This window comes from Orycteropus afer, unplaced genomic scaffold, assembly GCF_000298275.1.
Source record: "Orycteropus afer afer isolate SDZICR_OR568_19922 unplaced genomic scaffold, OryAfe1.0 scaffold00048, whole genome shotgun sequence".
Lineage (NCBI taxonomy): Eukaryota > Metazoa > Chordata > Mammalia > Tubulidentata > Orycteropodidae > Orycteropus > Orycteropus afer.
Window position 1 is genome coordinate 5,456,758 of NW_006921635.1, and position 17,844 is coordinate 5,474,601.

The 17,844-nt window shown below is 46.3% G+C and overlaps 1 protein-coding gene across 1 annotated transcript in view; it reads right to left on the bottom strand.

The window, feature by feature from the left end:
* The window catches only part of ATXN2 (ataxin 2), a 192,646-nt gene that overhangs the window by 284 nt on the left and 174,518 nt on the right, over positions 1–17,844 (bottom strand). Inside the window, exons 19-24 of the mRNA XM_042780579.1 lie at positions 13,954–14,138; positions 13,518–13,650; positions 9,888–9,941; positions 3,679–3,824; positions 2,871–3,098; positions 646–814 (exon numbers count right to left, since the gene is read on the bottom strand). Coding sequence (XP_042636513.1) covers positions 646–814; positions 2,871–3,098; positions 3,679–3,824; positions 9,888–9,941; positions 13,518–13,650; positions 13,954–14,138 — 915 coding nt within the window. The remainder of the gene's footprint in view (positions 1–645; positions 815–2,870; positions 3,099–3,678; positions 3,825–9,887; positions 9,942–13,517; positions 13,651–13,953; positions 14,139–17,844) is intronic.

The following is a 17,844-nucleotide window of genomic DNA, read 5'->3' on the forward strand; positions in this document are numbered from 1 at the left end:
GGGTAGGTAGAAACAAACCAGTCAGACGTAAAACCATTTCAGATAAGACTCCCACAAGACCTGCTGCTCATGGGGTAGGAAAAGGCCTTAACATACCCCCTCCCAAACGCTAGCCAAGCACCGGCACTGCCTGCAGAGGAAAGGCCCGCCTGTGAGTAAAGCCATGGCAGCCGCGAGTAGTGGCGCACAGTCGTGGGCGCCTCCCTGCCAGGGTGGAGACTGCTGCTGACGCTACCTTGACCAACCACACACAGCACGGACATGTCATGTTCTCAAGGCGCCACTCAAACTCTGCCCTGGTGACAGCCCCCCGCGTGTCAGACTGCTGGGCCTCAGGATGGAACACGCTGCCCTGTCCAGCCTGTCGTGACAAAGAAGGCCAACTGAGTCCTAGGCATGTGCCAGCCACCCAGACTGCTGCTGCTCACCAAGCCACATCCTGGAGACCACAGAACACACAGACTAGGCTCCAGGAGCCTCGTGCCCTGACCCTGATCTGACCGTCACGGTCCCTACTGTGCGCACTAGGACGGGTCTTGCTAGCTCTCCGATGTGGGGCGTGAAGCGCTGGCCCTGCCTGCCCTTCGCCCTGTGCGAGCAGAATGCTTTGGGTGCCCCGGCGGCCCCTGCACACACACGCCTCACCTGAAGGGTGCGTCATATAGGGGAAATGCGCTGTTGTCGAGACTGGAATGGGCTGTAGTGCACTTTGAGCGAGGGCGGCCTGGGGACCGCCGGGTGGCTGTGTCGTCATTAGCATCATTGGCGCATGGGCAGTTGGATGAGAAGGAACCATTCCTGACTGTACATGAGCCTGAAACAGAGAGCTCTTTTACGCATACAGGCAACATCTCCACTTAAACAACATGTCAACTGTGTTCCTTTCACTGCGCTGGGCTCACAAGAGAGGGCAGCAGCGAGCCTTCACGGCCCTTTGTTGTTCTCTGGGGTACTCCCTGGGGGGTCATGAGTTGACCTACAGACATGCTTCACCCTCCAGCAGGTCCTGCAAACTTGGGCGCAGGCACCAAGTGAGCCTGGGCGCACGGCTGCCATGACCTAGTCATCTGGATCACCGACACTGGGTCTACGTGGGGGATGGGGTCCTCACCAAGGTCAGACTGCTAAGTCAAGGGCAGCTTGTCAACGGAAGATGAGACAAGATGCAATGAAGATTCAGTCTGGCTTCCGTGAACTTTACAGAGAACACCCCTCTCAAACAGGAAGCAAGTTAGTCCATTAAAGGCAGGGCCTGTCAGATTCCCTTTTCTGGGTCCCTCAGACCTCTCCTAGTTTGTCCCTCCCCTTGCCTCTTGCCTGCCTGCTAGCACAGCTCACTGAAGAGTGGGTCAGGGCAGGAAGAGAGAGACTCGGGCTGATCGGGGAGGAGGGTGCAGTTTATGGCTCCAGGCAGATGGAGAGGGGCTCTGAGATGATCACCTGGGCAGTCCAGTGTCCTGCACCAAGTGAAAGGAATTCCACACGGGCTCCCTGTCCAGGTGGAAAAAGGTGGTCAGAGCCAGCCCCGTGGATGGACCAGGAAGAGCCCTCATTTCCTGCCTCCCATACCGGGCACTGGTCCAGGCCATGCTAAACCTTGAACAAAACACTGTTTTCACTCTCTCACATAGTCAAATGGGTCCATGGCATACTGGGCTTCCTGACAAATGGTAACCTTTTTGTAATTTCAACACAAAAACACAAAAGTGAGGTTTTAGGAATCCCAGCTTCCATGTCTGTTCACACATCCCTACTTAACCACCAGCCTCTGCAAGACATCTGTAGGACCCCAGCTCTCTGGAAGCTCAGATTCAGCCAAGCCATGCTGGCCCACGCCTGACCGAAGCAGATCCCCACCCGCCACGAAAAGCACGTTCAACTGCAGTGCACTGGACTACAGAGGCCACACTTCCCAGAGCTGTGGACCTCCAGTTACAAGGCAGGCTCCCGAGAGAGCCAACTTAGACACTCCCTAACAACACACCAGCCAGACGTCACTGGAACTATCTGACCAGAAGTGGAAGTCAATCAGGTGGGTCTAGCTTAGACCCCACCTACGGGAGTTTTATTGTTAAAGTAGCAAAAAAACTCCTCATCCAGCCAGTCCACACTTCACAGCCGCAGAGAGGGCACAAGGACAGCGTGGAGCCCAGCTTCAGCGCAGCTCCCTCTCCTCAGGAAGACAGACCCAACCTGGCCCTTTTCAGCAGCTGATACAGACAGCAACCACTGAGACGGCATACACCTGTCCGCGTGCCCAAGCCCCACACTGGAGGAGCACTCCAGAGCGCCTCTGGGGCTGCTCGGGAAGAGACGTGCGTCAGAGCACCTGGTGCTCACTGCGCCCGTGTCCACGGCCACACCCTTTCAAGTACAACATAGTCAAAGCACAAGGACAGAGCCAGGAGATGTCTCTGGAACCCAGGAGACTAACATTCGAGCTGACAGTCCCGGGCGGTCACCTCGGAGAGCTGAGCCTGTGGGAGGGCCCACCACCCTGCCAGGCTTCTCGTGTGTGCGTGTACATGGTGCATCCATACACAGGTGTGTCCATAGCAGTGAAGCTATACACACGAAGCAAAGCAGACACAGACGGGAGAGAAGGGCTGGGCTCCGTCCAGAGTCAAAGGTATTTTCAAGTTGTCAGTTGAGAAACGTTTAAGGGCTGACCTGTCAGCAGCTCACTGACTCCATTACAAAACCACACAAACATTCACTTAGGGCCAGATCACAGGTATTTGCACAAGGAAAGGGGGACAGGCAAATGCATCACACACAGGGTGTCCTCGCTAGAGAGCATCTGGCTCCGCGGATCTGACAAGCTTCACCTCTGCCTGAGTCTTGACAGAAAGTGGCCGAAGCTCGCTTACCTGAGGGACGTGGGCCAGATGGGCTGGGTTGGTGTACGCCGGCTGAACGTGAGAAGGGTGGATCGTAAAGACGGTCTGTTGTGCGGCTGGGAAACTGTTCTGTGGCGACTGCGTGTTGGAAGCGGGGGTCATGGAGGGTGGGGTTGGCGCGAGCCCTGCGTGGTAGATGGCCGACTGCTGCTGTGGACTGGCCAGATGGAGAGCCTGGGCTGCCTGGTGCTGATGGTGCTGCAAAGTGACCAGCAAGAACTGAGAGCACCTTCAAGGAAGGCAGGGCAGGGTCACACACAAGCCGAGTTCTGTGGTGACAACGGGCTCCCGTGAGGGGCGCCAAGAGGGCAAGGACATGCCAGGTCCTCAGAGAAGTCGGGGCTGCCTCCTGCCCAGAGACTCCTTTCTGGGAGCAGAAGCCTGGCCCTCAACCAAGCCACGCTAAAACAAGACTCCTTTTTGCCTCAGGGAGTTAACAGATGTCAAAATTGCCCCTTAACAAACACAACTGAAGATGCAAATACCAAAACCAAAACAAACAAACAAAAAAAAAACACGTAGAAATGTCCCAGAACATAGGAAGCACCCCCAATTTCTTAGTTTATGTTAAGTAAGACTTTTCAATACCGAGCTTATGCAGTCACCTTATTCTCAGAATGTGACCAAAAGCCCCAGGAGGACAGCTGGTTCGACTGCAGACAAGTCCCCTGAGGGAAGGGCTGCCTTGTTGGATCTCGTGGTGCCTTGGCCAGTGACTTAAGGAAGCACTCGAGAAACATAGTGAGGGGGTCTCTGGAGGCCTCTGGGTTCTCCTTACCTGAACAGGACTTGGGGCAGGGTGACTTCCGCCATGCTGGCTTTGCTGCTGGCCAGTGGGGGTTGCCGAAGGCTGAGGATGTGGAGTATGTGGGTGCAGGGTGGCGTTGGGGTGCGCATACTGCTGAGCAAGGGAGCCAGTGGAAACTGAAGTGAAAGAGAAAGGAGAGTGTAAGCCCCACGTGGTCCCGACTGCTGTACGTCTCACCAGTCAGCTGAGCTTCTTGAGGGGTGCCCATGTCTAACTTACGCCGTTACCAACCTCTACACTTGACTCTATTTCCTAGAACTGTGAACACAGTTACCACTTCACCATCAACCCAGCATTTGGCCACAGGGCAGCACAGCTGTACACATTATTGTAAAGTCCAGCTCATTTGGACTTCCCCTTCCACAGCCATCAGGTTTTCCTCAACTGGCAACTTGCAAGCATAGGCAGAAACACCCCCCCACACACACACACACTCTCGCGTCAAGGCTGTCATAGGCTACCCTCACCATGCTACTGCCCTGGAGCTGGCACAGTGTCCCGTGGGCACAGATGCTATCGATAAGGGTGGGGAAGGGAGGATGGTAAACTGTCTCCACTCTCTTTGGGGCCAAATGACCACAATCTCCTTCAGAAGCCACTCTGTCACTCAGTCCACCCTCTGGGCCTACTGCTTCACAGAATCAAGAAGATGACATCACCTAAGCTAGGTGGGAAAATTAGCCCTTTCAGAGCATCCAGCCCTTTACAAAGGATTTTACTAGCTAGAGTAACTTCAAAGGAAATAGACTAGGACAGTTTAAGTAACAATTTGATCATTAGAGGTAAGAACCCAAAGTTAACTCTATAAATCTCAGCTAAGGCCATTCCTTGGTACAAAGCAGGGAGATCACTTAGAAATTCATTGGTGCACATCGTTCAAAAACAGCAGACTGACAATGCAAGGTGCAGTAAGATGTATTCATTGCTTCCAGTGACTACTACCAGCACATGATACCCATGTATCATGTTATCAATGAGCCCACTGTTGTAAAAACATGTACCCAGGACGTGGCACTGAGCCGGGGACACAAAGCAACATGGAACTCCCAGTCCTTGCTCAAGGCATTAGTCCTAAGATTCTAAAACCGTTCCTCCTGGTCTTCAAATAACATGTTAGCAAATACAGAAACGTGGGGGACAGGGCAGGGAGAAGCAGGCACTGCTGCAGGGTCAGGCGTACCCTACCTCCAGCAGTCTGCAAGGCGAGGCTGCGGGGGTCCCATGTCAATGTTATGGACAAGGAGAGGAAACTAAGGGCCGCCACTCCAGTGGGCCGCTCCAGCCCACTGGTTATCTCCTCAACTGCAAATGTACCTCTAAAGAGAAGAAAGAGGGGAGGGCTAGGCACATGGCCAGTGCTGGGATCATCTGTGCATTTAATGTCAACACCAGAGCTGGCGTAATACTCGACCTCCCAGTGCAGACCAAACAAGCAGCTTTATCTGGACACTGGGAGAAGGTTCCTGACTTGAAGCGTTAATGCCGTGCTGTTGTTAGGTACCTCGGAGTTGGTCCGACTCACAGCAACTGTGTGTGACCTGCCCAGTCCTGCGCCACCCTCACGATTGCTGGCGTGCTTCGGCCCACTGCTGTAGCCACTGTGTTGACCCGTCTTGTTAAGTGTCGTCTTCTTTTTCACTGACCCTCTCACTTTACCAAGCACGATATCCTGCTCCAGGGACTGGTCTATCTGACAACATGTCCGAAGAAACAAAGTCTCACCATCCTTGCTTCCAAAGAGAATTCTGGCTGGATGTCTTCCAAGACAGATTCAATTCTTCAGTCGTCCTTATTCACTGTTCAGCTTTCGTATGCATATGAGGTTGACTGAAAACAGCATGGCTGGGTCAGGCACACCCCTCAGTCTTCAAGGTGACATCATTACTTGTGAACACTTTAAAGAGGTCAGCACATTTGCCCAATGCGTTGTTTGATTTCTTGACTGCTATTTCCATGGGTGTTGATTATGGATCTAAGTAAAATGAAATCCTCTACAACTTGAATCCTTTGTTTATCATGTTGTTGCTCACTGGTTCAGCTGTGAGGATTTTTGTTTTGTGTTGAGATGTAATCCACAGTGAGGGCTGCAGTCTTTGATCTTCTTCAGTAAGTCTTCAAGTCCTCTTAGCTTGCAGCAAGCAAGGTTGAGTCAGGTTGTTAATGACTCTTCCTCCCGTCCTGATGCCTCAGCATTCTTCTTCATACAGGCCAGCTTTTTGGATTTTTTGCTCAGCATCCAGACTGAATAGCTACGGTGAAAGGATCCAGCCCTGAACACACACCTTCCTTGATTTTAAACCATGCATTAAGTATCTGCTTATTCTGTTCAGACGACTGCCTCTTAGTCTATGTACAGATTTCTCAGGAGCACAATTCTGTTAACAAGAATTAACATACACTAGAAAATCTATTTTAATATGGGAAGCTGGCAACATGTCCTCTGGATGATGTTAAGAAGAGCCAAGGGCGGTTTTCTGGGAGCTGGAGAAGGTGATGTGCTCAGTGCTTTCTTGAGTGTCCTGGGCCCCTGAATCGGTGAGAGGTGTTCTTTCTTCTAACTCACTGATTTGAATTAAAAAACCTCCTGGCACCACCACACCCATTTACTTTACTCTCAGCTCCTTAAAACCGTCTAGGCATTGACTTGCTCTAAAGGAGGAAAATATTTAATGTGAATGTTTATTGATTTTGAACCTGATTTTGCTGCTCTTAAGGACCTCTGCTGGCACAGGGGTTAGAGCATTCAACTGCTAATCCAAAGGCCAGTGGTTCCAACCTACCAACTGCTCCATAGGAGAAAGACGAGGCAGTCTGCTTCTGTAAAGATTTACAGCCTTGGAAACCCTACGGGGCAGTTCTACTCTGTCCTATACAGTCACTATGAGTCAGAATCAACTTGTTGGCAGTGAGTTTGGGTTTAAAAAAATTTTACACTCATTTAAAAAATTTATTTTTAAATAATTAAAATTTAAAATATCTGAAACGAGATCTAAAATCTTCCTAGAGCTGTGCTAAAACAGTTGCCAACTACCCATGTGGCTGCTAAAATTTAAACATGAAGGCTCTGTTCCTCAGGAGCACCAGCCACCCTCCACGCGCCGCTAGGGGCAGAGGTCGGCAAAGCACTTCCATTGTCACATCCTCTGACTAGGTAGCCATGCTCCGGGGTCATTCACGTTGCCGGGTTTTCAGATCGTCAGCACTTAATTCCCCTCCCTTCCCTCTGCAATACTAAATCCATTTGAGGGAAAGCAGTCTCCAAATTCCAAATTCTATTTATGGGGTTTTATAGAGACAGTATAGAATCTCATAGCTTGTGAATGTTAATTATTCAAGAACATTTTTTTTTCCCTGAAGTTTTAAATTTCACTCTTAACTACCTTGTAAGCAAAGTATTTATAAAACAGAACTAAGAAAACAATAAGGTCTAGGTGGACATTGTGAATAGATTTTCACATATAAAAGCATAGCCACTGCAGAGACAATCAACATGCCCATAATATCTTACCATTAAGTTATTTATCAATTAAGAAAAATGTAAAAATTTGGAAACTGTTTGCCTGGAGAGAAAAACCAAAGATAAAGGGTTTTCACGATGCAACAGTTTCTAAAGGCATCTCTGTGGCCGGTCATAAAGGGCTCCCAGTGGCTCAAGGCTGTAAGACAGCACGTTGTCCTCTATACTCTTCTTGCACGCATAGTACAAGCTGCAAGTAACCCATGCTGAGTGAACACACACGTGCTTTTGTTTAAGCACCCATGCTTGCCCGGCCTGAGCACCAACGCACCGGAAGGCACCGTGAGAGAAGAAACCAGGCCAGTGCGACACACACATCGCGAGCCGCAAAGAAACGGGAAGGAGGTCCAGGCTCCCTTTGTCCGGCTGGCGTACCAGGTCGGAGAGCATGGACCTGACTCAGAAGTCGTTTTTCCCTTCTAATAAAAAACCTGGGTAGTTTACTGGGAAAAATGTGAAAATTACACTTCACTTCAATATTACTAACAGAAACATACTCTGGTCCCTTGAAAGGCAGTGGGACAGGAGAGAAATGAAAAGTTGGATGGGAAGAGAGACAAAAGAAACCAAGACTAGAAAAATCACATCAGACTGCGGGGAAAGGGGAAGGGGCAGAAGGCTAAGTGTTGGGCCAAAGTATTTCCCTGCTTCTGTGATACACGCTCATTGTAGCTATGGAACCAAGGTGGTTAAATAATTAAGTGAATTCTCATTGGAATTTTGAGCTACTCTCAGTTCAACTTTTATTTACCAAACTTTAGCCTTCATGAGACCTGCTGGATCAGGTCATGCAAATCAAAGTACCGCTATCATCTGAGGAAACGAAGCCTGGAGCCTGATCTGGTCCGGAAGCCCCCTGCCCCTACTACACTGTGAGCCTTAATATAAACGTCTCAAATTCTTCTAAACGGGCCAATGGTCAAGTCCTTGTAACACTAACCACATTCCAAACACCGTTTCCTTGGGCCATGAGCTTCCCGAAGCAAATTCAGCCCTGGAGGCTGTGCGTTAAATTTGTAACGTGGTTTTGGACAGCCGTCAAGAGCGACCCAATGCTGAATTCAGAAAAAGGGGAGTGTGAAGGAAAGAGGACAAGACTTTGGAAGGGGAATTAAGGACAACTGGCCCAAGCCATGACAAAGTGGCTTACAACAGGGGAAAATGAAGCAGCAAATTAAATTCCACGTAGCACCCCAGCTATTAGTTTCTTTGAAAACCACTGCTATTCCCTTAGGTGTGACGATGAAGGATCTTTTGGCTACTTACCAGGAAAATGACTCCCAAACCACTAACAGAGACAGTAAGATGGTGAGGATAACTACAGTGGGGACCTCCATTTGAGCACATAATAAAACCAAGCTACAGCACTGTCTTTGAACATAACTATCATCATCATCATCACATACAGTTTCCCTTCAATAGTATATACATACAGCAAGACTCCTTTTTAAAGAGCATCTATTAAAGGATTAAATTTGTTAATATTTCCTAGCACCAAATATATAAATAATATGTATATATCTTATTTGTAATCAACTTATTTTTGGATACCAAGTCATTGTACTATTAATGAAAATTTAAGGTCAACATGGTTCTTAAATGCTTTCTTAAATCTGGCATTAAATATAACCCAACATCAAGACATTTCAAAGAATTCAAAATTTAATCCCTGACATAAAACTGTAATCTGCAATTTCCTTGAGAATGCAGTGTTTCCCACAAGGTGACGCACATTGACAGTACAGTGTCCTTCCTGCAAATTAAGTACCCTTCTTACCCAAATACTGAAGCCCATGACTAGCCTTAGGAGCTCTGGTAGCGTAGCGTCTAAGGCACTTGACTGCTAACCAGAAGGCTGGCGGTCCAAACCCAGCAGTCACTCCTCGGAAGGAAGGTTGGACAATCTACTTGCGTAGTGATACCGCCTCGGAAACCCAAGGAGGGGTCGCTATGAGTTGGGTCTGACTCCATGGCACATAACAACAACAACATGACTAGCCTTACGCAAGCCCTGCCCCACAGAACGAGAAAACACCAGACATGCTCATCTCCTTCCGAGAGCAGGTCCTGCCTCCTCGACTCTCTCTGCCTGGAGCAGCCGCTGCCGCTGTCCCAGCCACAGAAGCTGCCTGTGCCGCCAGGCCAGCTTTCCTGCATGCGCTCAGGAAGACACATGCTGGCTGGGGTGTCTGCTCCTTCAAGTTTTAAGCCTTCATTCAAGCAAAGACTAAAATTTGGAAACAGTTCCCCTTTAGTATTTCATCAACCTGTTCAATGAAAACTCCTGGTAAGGATACTTTTCTTCTTACCAGGGCAATAAAGAAATTAAACAAAGCCTATGACTCGGTATTGTGGGGAAAAAAAAAAAAATTGTTCAGGAAGTTTCTCTGAAAAAGGAAAGTATTAGCCATTTTCAAAATAGCCACATTTGCTTGGTATGCAAAAATCAATTTCTGAAACAAGTGTACTTTTTATTAACTCTAGCTTTCTTAAGCTGAGTTTTATTTCCTTTTGTAAAACTCTGAACGATTTCAATGTATACAGCTTAACGATTTTGTCTGGTACAAGGAAAACACTGTTCAACAAGTCTACTCCCTTAACACGTATTCTTTAAAAAGTGTTTTACTGTACAATTAAAATTAGTATAAAAAACCCAACTCACTGGCAAAGTAGAAAGAAGGGCTTGTCTCCTTGTTGTATGGTAATTTGGGACATGCTGAATTTGGGAAATAGAAAGGTAAATTAGCCTTCTGAGGTGTGCATTTTCCTAATTTTCTGGAAAGGCTGACATATTTAATAATTTCGCTTTGTATTCATGCACAATTCACTTTTTTTTTTTTTATTTTACAAGAGATGACAAGCATTTTACAATAGTGCTACAGAATTACCCCACAGCACTCTAAGAAAGACACCATTCTTCTGTACTGGGGTATCAAGTTCCAAACGCTGACTTGTTTACATGAAAGAATAAAATCATTACCTAATAAAACACCAACATGGCATTCCAACAACTTTTACATAAATAATGCACCACAATTAGACATTATGCAGCACTAGGTTCAGTTCAAATTATTCAAACAGCTCTAATTTTGCAAAACATTACCAACAGAAGTTCTGTTATTTTGAAAGATGTTTATTAGACAGCTGGCAGTGGATCCAAAAGTTCAGAAACAAAGCATTATTAGACATGGGTATATTATAATTTCTCATTAAAATGCCTAAAGAAAAGTGTGTGTACGTGTTTAAGTACATTTGGAAAGAAATACAGCAAAATGTTAACAGGTGGCCAGATAATGGGTGCTTTTTATTCTTTTTTGCTGCTGTATTCTTTAACTTATCTGCATTAAATGACCCAACACTAACCACACAAGGATTCTGGCTCTAATTCTTCCCCATGGTTCAGTTAGTAGACAATTTCACTACTACTATTTCCGGAAGGGAAAACTACCACCATAACAACAAATCAGGTCAATCAGAAGACTACACTAGGGAAACAAGCAGTTAACTTCTTGGGAAGGAAGGGGTGGAGGAAATGATGAAGGTTAGATTAAAGCCAAAGCTGTGACAAAAGTCTTTGCATGACAGGTTTTAAATATACACCCCCTACTCTAATAAAGTAATTTGGTAGCATCTTTATGTTAAGTGCACCAAAAATTTAAAAACAATGAGTCTTTAACTTTGCAGTCATTAGTGGCTCCATCTATGGTCAATGTCTCCTGCTGTGGCCGTAACAAATGAATGACAGCACAGTGACATAAAACTGTCACCAACAGTTGGGGATGTGCTCTGTAAATATAGAATGTTTTAAAAAATCTAGATAGGGCACTTAAAAAAATAAACATAATTCCTACTCAAAGTATCTGGCTGTTTGAGAAAGTAAAACATAAGTTGTTCAAGGGAGAGGAATACAAAATTAGCATTTCTATGGTACAGTTTTGGTCTTCATTTAAAAGAACATATTTACAAATTTGTTTATATCGGGCATAATAAGGCTTTCAAATAGACTACTAAAGATTCATTGAAGAACTTGCTTTAGCAGATTAAACTGTGGCTGTGACAGCAGAGAACAAAATCACTCATTTCTAAAGGTTCTTTTTAAGGTCCTAAGTCCCACGGAGAACCCTGGGAAACCAGCCACGAGCACTGCCGAGGGCCGGCCCCAGCCTGGCCTCAGTTACAAGCTGTGCAGACCGCAGGGGAGCAGGCAGGTTTGCATCAAAGAACTCCCCGGGATGACGAGTTCCCACCAGATTTCACTGCACACTAGGGCCAGTGTTCGCTGCCTGTTTTTGTTGTTTCAGTATTTCCTATTGACCCACATTCGAGTGGACTTCAGGGTCCAAGGCCAACTGCTTTTCAAGTGGAAATGTTTTGGGAAGGTAGTTATAAAATCCATTGGTGCCCCAAATACACTATTTACTGTATAGGCTGCTTCAAAAATCAATGAACACCCACCCAACAGACAGAGCCAGATGTTGGCAGTGAGTGCACATACTGAGCAGAAAGACTCCGCTCACCATCTCACACCCCTGCAACGACTAGAAGCACGGGGAAGCTCTAAGAGCAGTGGACGTTTCAGCTCAAAACTTTCAGATCTTATTCCAAGGGGCGTATGCCAGAAAATGGACAGAAATAAATGCTTTTTCCGCTCGTGAAATCATGATGTATTCATCAGAGATGTATAAACACTGGTAATGAACTCTTCACCTAAGCCTGTAAGCACACTGCAAAGTTGCTGAAATGCATACACGCGGCATAAAAGCCAGCTTGGTGAATCAATGGTGCCTTTTCACACATACTTGGTCTTGGTTATGACAAGTAAAGACGAGACCGATAGGTGGTGACAACCAAGACCATAAGGCAACCCAGCCTGCCGGACTATTTTCAATCAAATTACAAATGAACTTCCAGAACACGTCTCCCAAAGTGTAGCATTTCCACCTTTTTTTCATTTAAAATGCATAATCCACAATGAAAGGTTTTCAGGAGTAACAGTGTGGAAAATTAAGAACAGACTTCTAAGTGTTTAGTCACGTAAAGTGACTACTGTTGGCCATCTGTGGGATAGGAGAGTGCTTCCAGGAAGAAAGGAGGGCTGGGTTAAAGGTAACAAAAGGATGCTGGCTTGTTGCTGCCTGAGGCCTACTCCTATCACCGACCCAGGGCCAAAGCTGTGACTTATTTTAAAAAATGGGGATGCAGGAAGCAGAATGGCAAGCAGAAATATTTCATAAAGGGAGTCCTTAAAGAACTCATTTTTGCTAGACTTGTTCACTCAAGAAATCTAAAGTTAAAAAACAAACTAAAAAAAGCCTTCACACTTGTGGTCATTCAAAAAGTTTAAAGAGGTTTAAAGAACAAAATGGAGTCGTTGTAACTCCACTTTCATAGCAGTATACTTCTCAACTATTTGAATGAGCCTCTAATCTTAAAAAACTGAAGCGGCAAAGGTAAAACCTAACCAGGACAGGAGCTCTCAGAAAGCCCATCAAAACTAGGCTGACATCGGACAAACCATCAACTCTATACAATATGGGGAAAATTTTAAATTCTCAACAGTGGAAAGCATATTATTCTAGTACTTTGGACAGCTGCTAAGTCAACCTGCACAAAATTCTGCATTTGGCCACAAAACTAGGAGTTCTTTTTTGCCTATTATTCTTATATACAAATACGGTTTCACTTTATATAGACTATCAGATTTCATTTTGCCTCTGTGTTGACATGGATTATATTCAAAGTGTGAATCATGTCTAAGACAGATCTGCTATTAACACTCTTGAGCACATGCCATCTGGCACAATGCAGAGCCATGGCATTAACAGCAACAGAAACACAGAGGGCAGGGCGAGTGACGGCCAGCACAGGGAGTGAAGCCGAGTGTCCTCCTGCCGGATGCACTCTCACGCTCCTGTTCTGGTCCCACTGTCTTGCACGCCTTTGGCAGATCATACTGCACGAGGCAGTGAAGGGCAGGGGAAGAGGCGGTGGAGGGGCAGAAAGAGGAGATCTGTCTCCCAAAAGGCCACTGGGTTGCCACAGACATCATTACAGACATCATTACTTTGCTCAAGGCCAAAGGAGAGACACTGGACGGTGGAGTCCAGCACAGAAGGAGAAATGATTTACAAGGCTTACAAAGCAGATCAGCAGCAGACGAGAGTTTGCCTTTTAGATTCGAAACCCTCAGTATCACAAAAGGCCACGTTACTCTTAAAGCATCTTTGCAAAGCCTTAGAACTGATTTAGGAGAGTCACACACACTGAAAAAGACAAACAAAGTGTTTCCTACCATACATCGCATGTGTCTGCTCATGAGCCCCGTACTGAGTTGCTGAAGAGGATACTAAACCGGGCTGGGCATGTGTTGGAGGTGCCATCATCCTAGCATTACCCTGTATTACAGGACTATAGACATGAGGATGCTGTGTTCAAACAAAAAATAAAGAGAAAACATTAAAATATCACAACAGAGTCAAACAGGTGTGAGTTAGACGTCTTTAACTCCACGGTTTCCAGAAACAACTTTACTACCTTTCTGGCTGTTTCCGGGACATTTTTACACTGCTCAGTAACCTTCTAATATATATTCAAGAGCCCCCCACCCAACCCCCCTCAACCCCACCATAACACACAGTTACAAAATAGAAAAGATGATCCTCTTCCCACGTTACAAGTTCAAATCACTTGCATGGACAGAAGTGAGCATGGGGACAGCTCAACCTTACCTGTGACTGATAATGCGGCACGTGCTGGACGAGAGGCTGACTGGGGAACTGCTGCGGGCTGTAGGCCACATACTGGGTGGAATACGCTGGAGGTGTGGCTACAATGGGCGGGCCGGCTGCCGAGGCCGGGTGCATCATGGCGCTCTGGTGGTGTTGGTCTGGCCGCTGCTGGGGCAGATTTGGTACTGCCGGGAGAGAGAAGGCTCAGTGCTCGGAAACAGCATCTCCCTGGCAGGAAGCACAGGAACACGGCCGAGAGGCCCTGCACGGGGCCCCGCTGCCCACCTGGCCACATTGCCAACGTCAGCTATGCCACCCCAGCGCCCCGTAGCCACTCTGCACTGCCGACTGCTTTCCTTCCCTCGGGCCACTCCTGGTCTTCACACCGGCCCCAGGCCCCTGCAGGAGACTCTGGCGGCTCCATGCCACTGCCTTCCTCCACCCTCTTTCCCAGATAACCCCAGTGTGTTTCCTCTTTCCCTACTACGGCACAGGCTCCAGGATGAGCCACACTGGTTTGACACACCAAACTAGGTGCCTTGTCAGAGGAGGGCAATAGATTCAACCAAAGACCAACAACAGCACAGCCAAGGAAGAAAACAGAATAGACCTAACCCTAACCTCATTTCCATCCCTCTAACTCTTGGCTGCTGCTGCTGTTTGTTTCTGTTATTGGTTTGTGACTTTGGGGAGATCCCATCTGTTACAGTGTAGAATGGCTCCGTAGGGCTTTCTTGGCTGGCTGTAATTTTTTTTTTTTTAAACTTCTTATTGTGATTTGGGTGAAAGTTTACAGAGCAAATCACTTTTCCATTCAACCATTCACACTTTTGTTTCCTGTCATAGATTATAGTCCCCTCAATGTAACATCACTCCTCCCAGATCCTCCGTTTCTCATTTCCATTCCTCCTTCTCTCCTAACCCTCTCTGCCTTCTAAACTTTGTCCTCAGGCAAATGCTGCCTTTTTGATGGTTCTAAGGAGCCACACACCTTCCTAGAGTTATTGTTCACCTCAATCCTGTCTGTTATTTGACTGACAATTGAGTTCCAGGCCCAAAGGGTGACCAAGGCCCATAGTCTGTATCCCATCAGTAAACTTGGTCTCTTTTATAATTTTGAATTTTGTCCCACATTTTTATCCCACTCAATCCAGGACCTTCTCATGTGATCCCTTTTAGGGCAGTCAGTAGGGGTAACCAGGCACCATCTAGTTCTGGTCTCAGGGTCATGGAGGTTGGGGTTTGTGTGGTCCATTAGTCCTTTGGACTGTTTCCATGTGTCTTTGATTTTCTTCACCCTTCTCTGCTCCTGAGGGAGCTCTGGTAGCATAGTGCCTAAGGCATTTGACTGCTAACCAGAAGGCTGGGTTCAAACCCACCAGCCACTCCTCAGAAGGAAGGTCGGGCAATCTACTTCCACAGTGATACTGCCTCGGAAACCCAAGGAGGGGTCGCTGTGAGTTGGATCTGACTCGATGGCAGTGAGCTGAGATCTTTGCTCCCGATGGGGAGAGATCAATCCCGTTTGCAAGCTTTTAAGCCCCCAGTTGCTGTTCACTAAAGTAGGATGGAGAGCACTGTCTTTTTGGACTATGATGTGCCAATTGGCCTTGATGTCCCCTGAGATTATGGTCCTGAGTCCCCAGGCCTGGCAACCCAATTCACTCAGGTGTCTGGTTAAAGCTAAGAAGTTTTCATAACTTTGCCCCCTGTATGCTCTACCATATTCGTAGATATATTTTCTATAAATTTTCACCCAAATTACAGGAAAAAATTAAAACAAAAAAAACAACACACAAATAACAAAGAACCTATACAAATCTACGGGTATAGTCCTATTTTCCTTCCCAAACCTGTTTAGCTTGTGTCTATGGATTACTAATCATTATTACTGTTACTGCAGAAGTGTGTATGAATTAGCATTTCCCTCTGTTGCCTTTCATTCTCATACTCCTTCCAGTGCCTCCTTTCCTTAATCATTTCGTGCTGCCACCTTTTGTATATTGCCTACCTCTTCACCCAAGTTAGTATGTATCTACCTTCTAGTTAGTGGCTTCCCTTCCCTTCCCTTCTCACCCCTGGTAACCATCAAAGAATATTTCCTTTTATGTGTAAGGTTTTTCTTGACTTTGTACGAGAGTAGTCTCATACAATATTTGTCCTTTTGTGGTTGATTTCATTCAGCACATGTCTTCTCGGTTCATCCAGTTATAAAATATTCTGCAGATTCACCATTGTTCTTTAATGTCGCATAGTATTCCATCATGTATTTGCTGATCCACTCAATTGCTGGGCATTTAGGCTGTTTCCATGTCTTTGCTATTGTGAATAGTGCTGCGATGAACATGGGTGTGCACAGTTCTGTTCGTGTCACAGCTCTTATTTTTCTAGCCTATAAACATATTAGTGGGATTGCTGGATCAGAGGGTATTTCTATTTCCAGCTTTACAAGGAAGCACCATACTATTTCCACAGTGGTAGCACCATCTTACAGTCCCATCAACACTGCATGAGGATTCCAGTCTCACCACATTCTCCCCAGAATTTTTTTTTTTAATTTTGCCATTAGTGCTGAGGTGAGGTGGTATCTCATTGTTGTTTTGATCTGCATCTCTCTAATGCCTAATGACTAAGCATTTCTTCATGTGTTGTTGGCTGCCTGAATGTCTTCTTTGGTGAAGTGTCTGTTCCATGTCCCCTGCCCATTTTTTAAACTGGATTGTCTTTTTGTTGTTGAAATGTGGAAGTTTTATATGCATTTTAGATGACTGGCTGTAATCTTTATGGAAGCAAACTGCTAGGCCTGTTCCACAGTGCCACTGGGTAGGCTTGAACTGCCAACCTTTTGCTTACCAGCTGAGTACAAATCCTTCGTGCCACTCGGGGACCTTTCACCTTCCCCTCTGAATTCTCTAATTCCCCACCAGGATCTCTGTACAACTTCTCACTCCCCAAACGCAGCATCATCCAGTACATGGGAGATTTCTAAGTGATGAAACCAAAAACCAATTCTGATGCCGACTCATGGCGACTTCTCCTTGGGTTTCTGAGGCGCTGTCTCTAGGAAGTAGATTGCCCAGTCTTCCTTCTGAGGAGTGGCTGGTGGGTTTGAACCACCAGCCTTCTGGTAGAGGTCAAATGCCTTAGGCACTACGCCACCAGAGACAGCTCTTTTTTTAAAAATTACACGTCTTGTCATTGCACACAGATTTTGGCCTGTGACATGCTTCCCTGGCAAAGCCCTAGTCAAGAACTCCACTCGATGCCATCTCTTCTGTGATGATTGTCCCAGTTCCCACACACGCAGCTGGCTGCGTCCTGTGCTCCCTTTCCTCGCGTGCCTATTACAGCATGTACTCTAGTGTCTGAGACCCACTTCTGGTACGATGTCACCCAAGCCACTAGAGGGACAGACCATGTCTTCATTGCTCTCACACCACCATATGAGGAACAAAGAACATAACCTGGGATGCTCATAAAATCCTCAGAACTGAATATACCAGTAATTGCCAATTTCACAAGTTTTCACATGTTTTAAACTTGGCTAAAAATTTAATGACTGCTGCTGAATTTTAGAGAGTTACTTATTACTATTTTTTAAAATCTATTTTGAAAACCAAACTTAAAAGCAGAAAAAACCAACAGACTACTTTTCTGGACTTAATTTTGAGAGTCCACAATTGACAAACCAGCTCTGTTTGGTAAAGAAAACGGCATCCTGAGTTCACATACCACTGTTATCAAATCAAAGTTTATCTAATAAACTGTTCATGACCACAACTTTGATACTTTATTATTGTTGTTGTTGTTGTTATGTGCCGTCGAGTCGGCCCCGACTCATAGCGACCCCTCCTTGGGTTTCCGAGGCAGTATCACTACGGAAGTAGGATT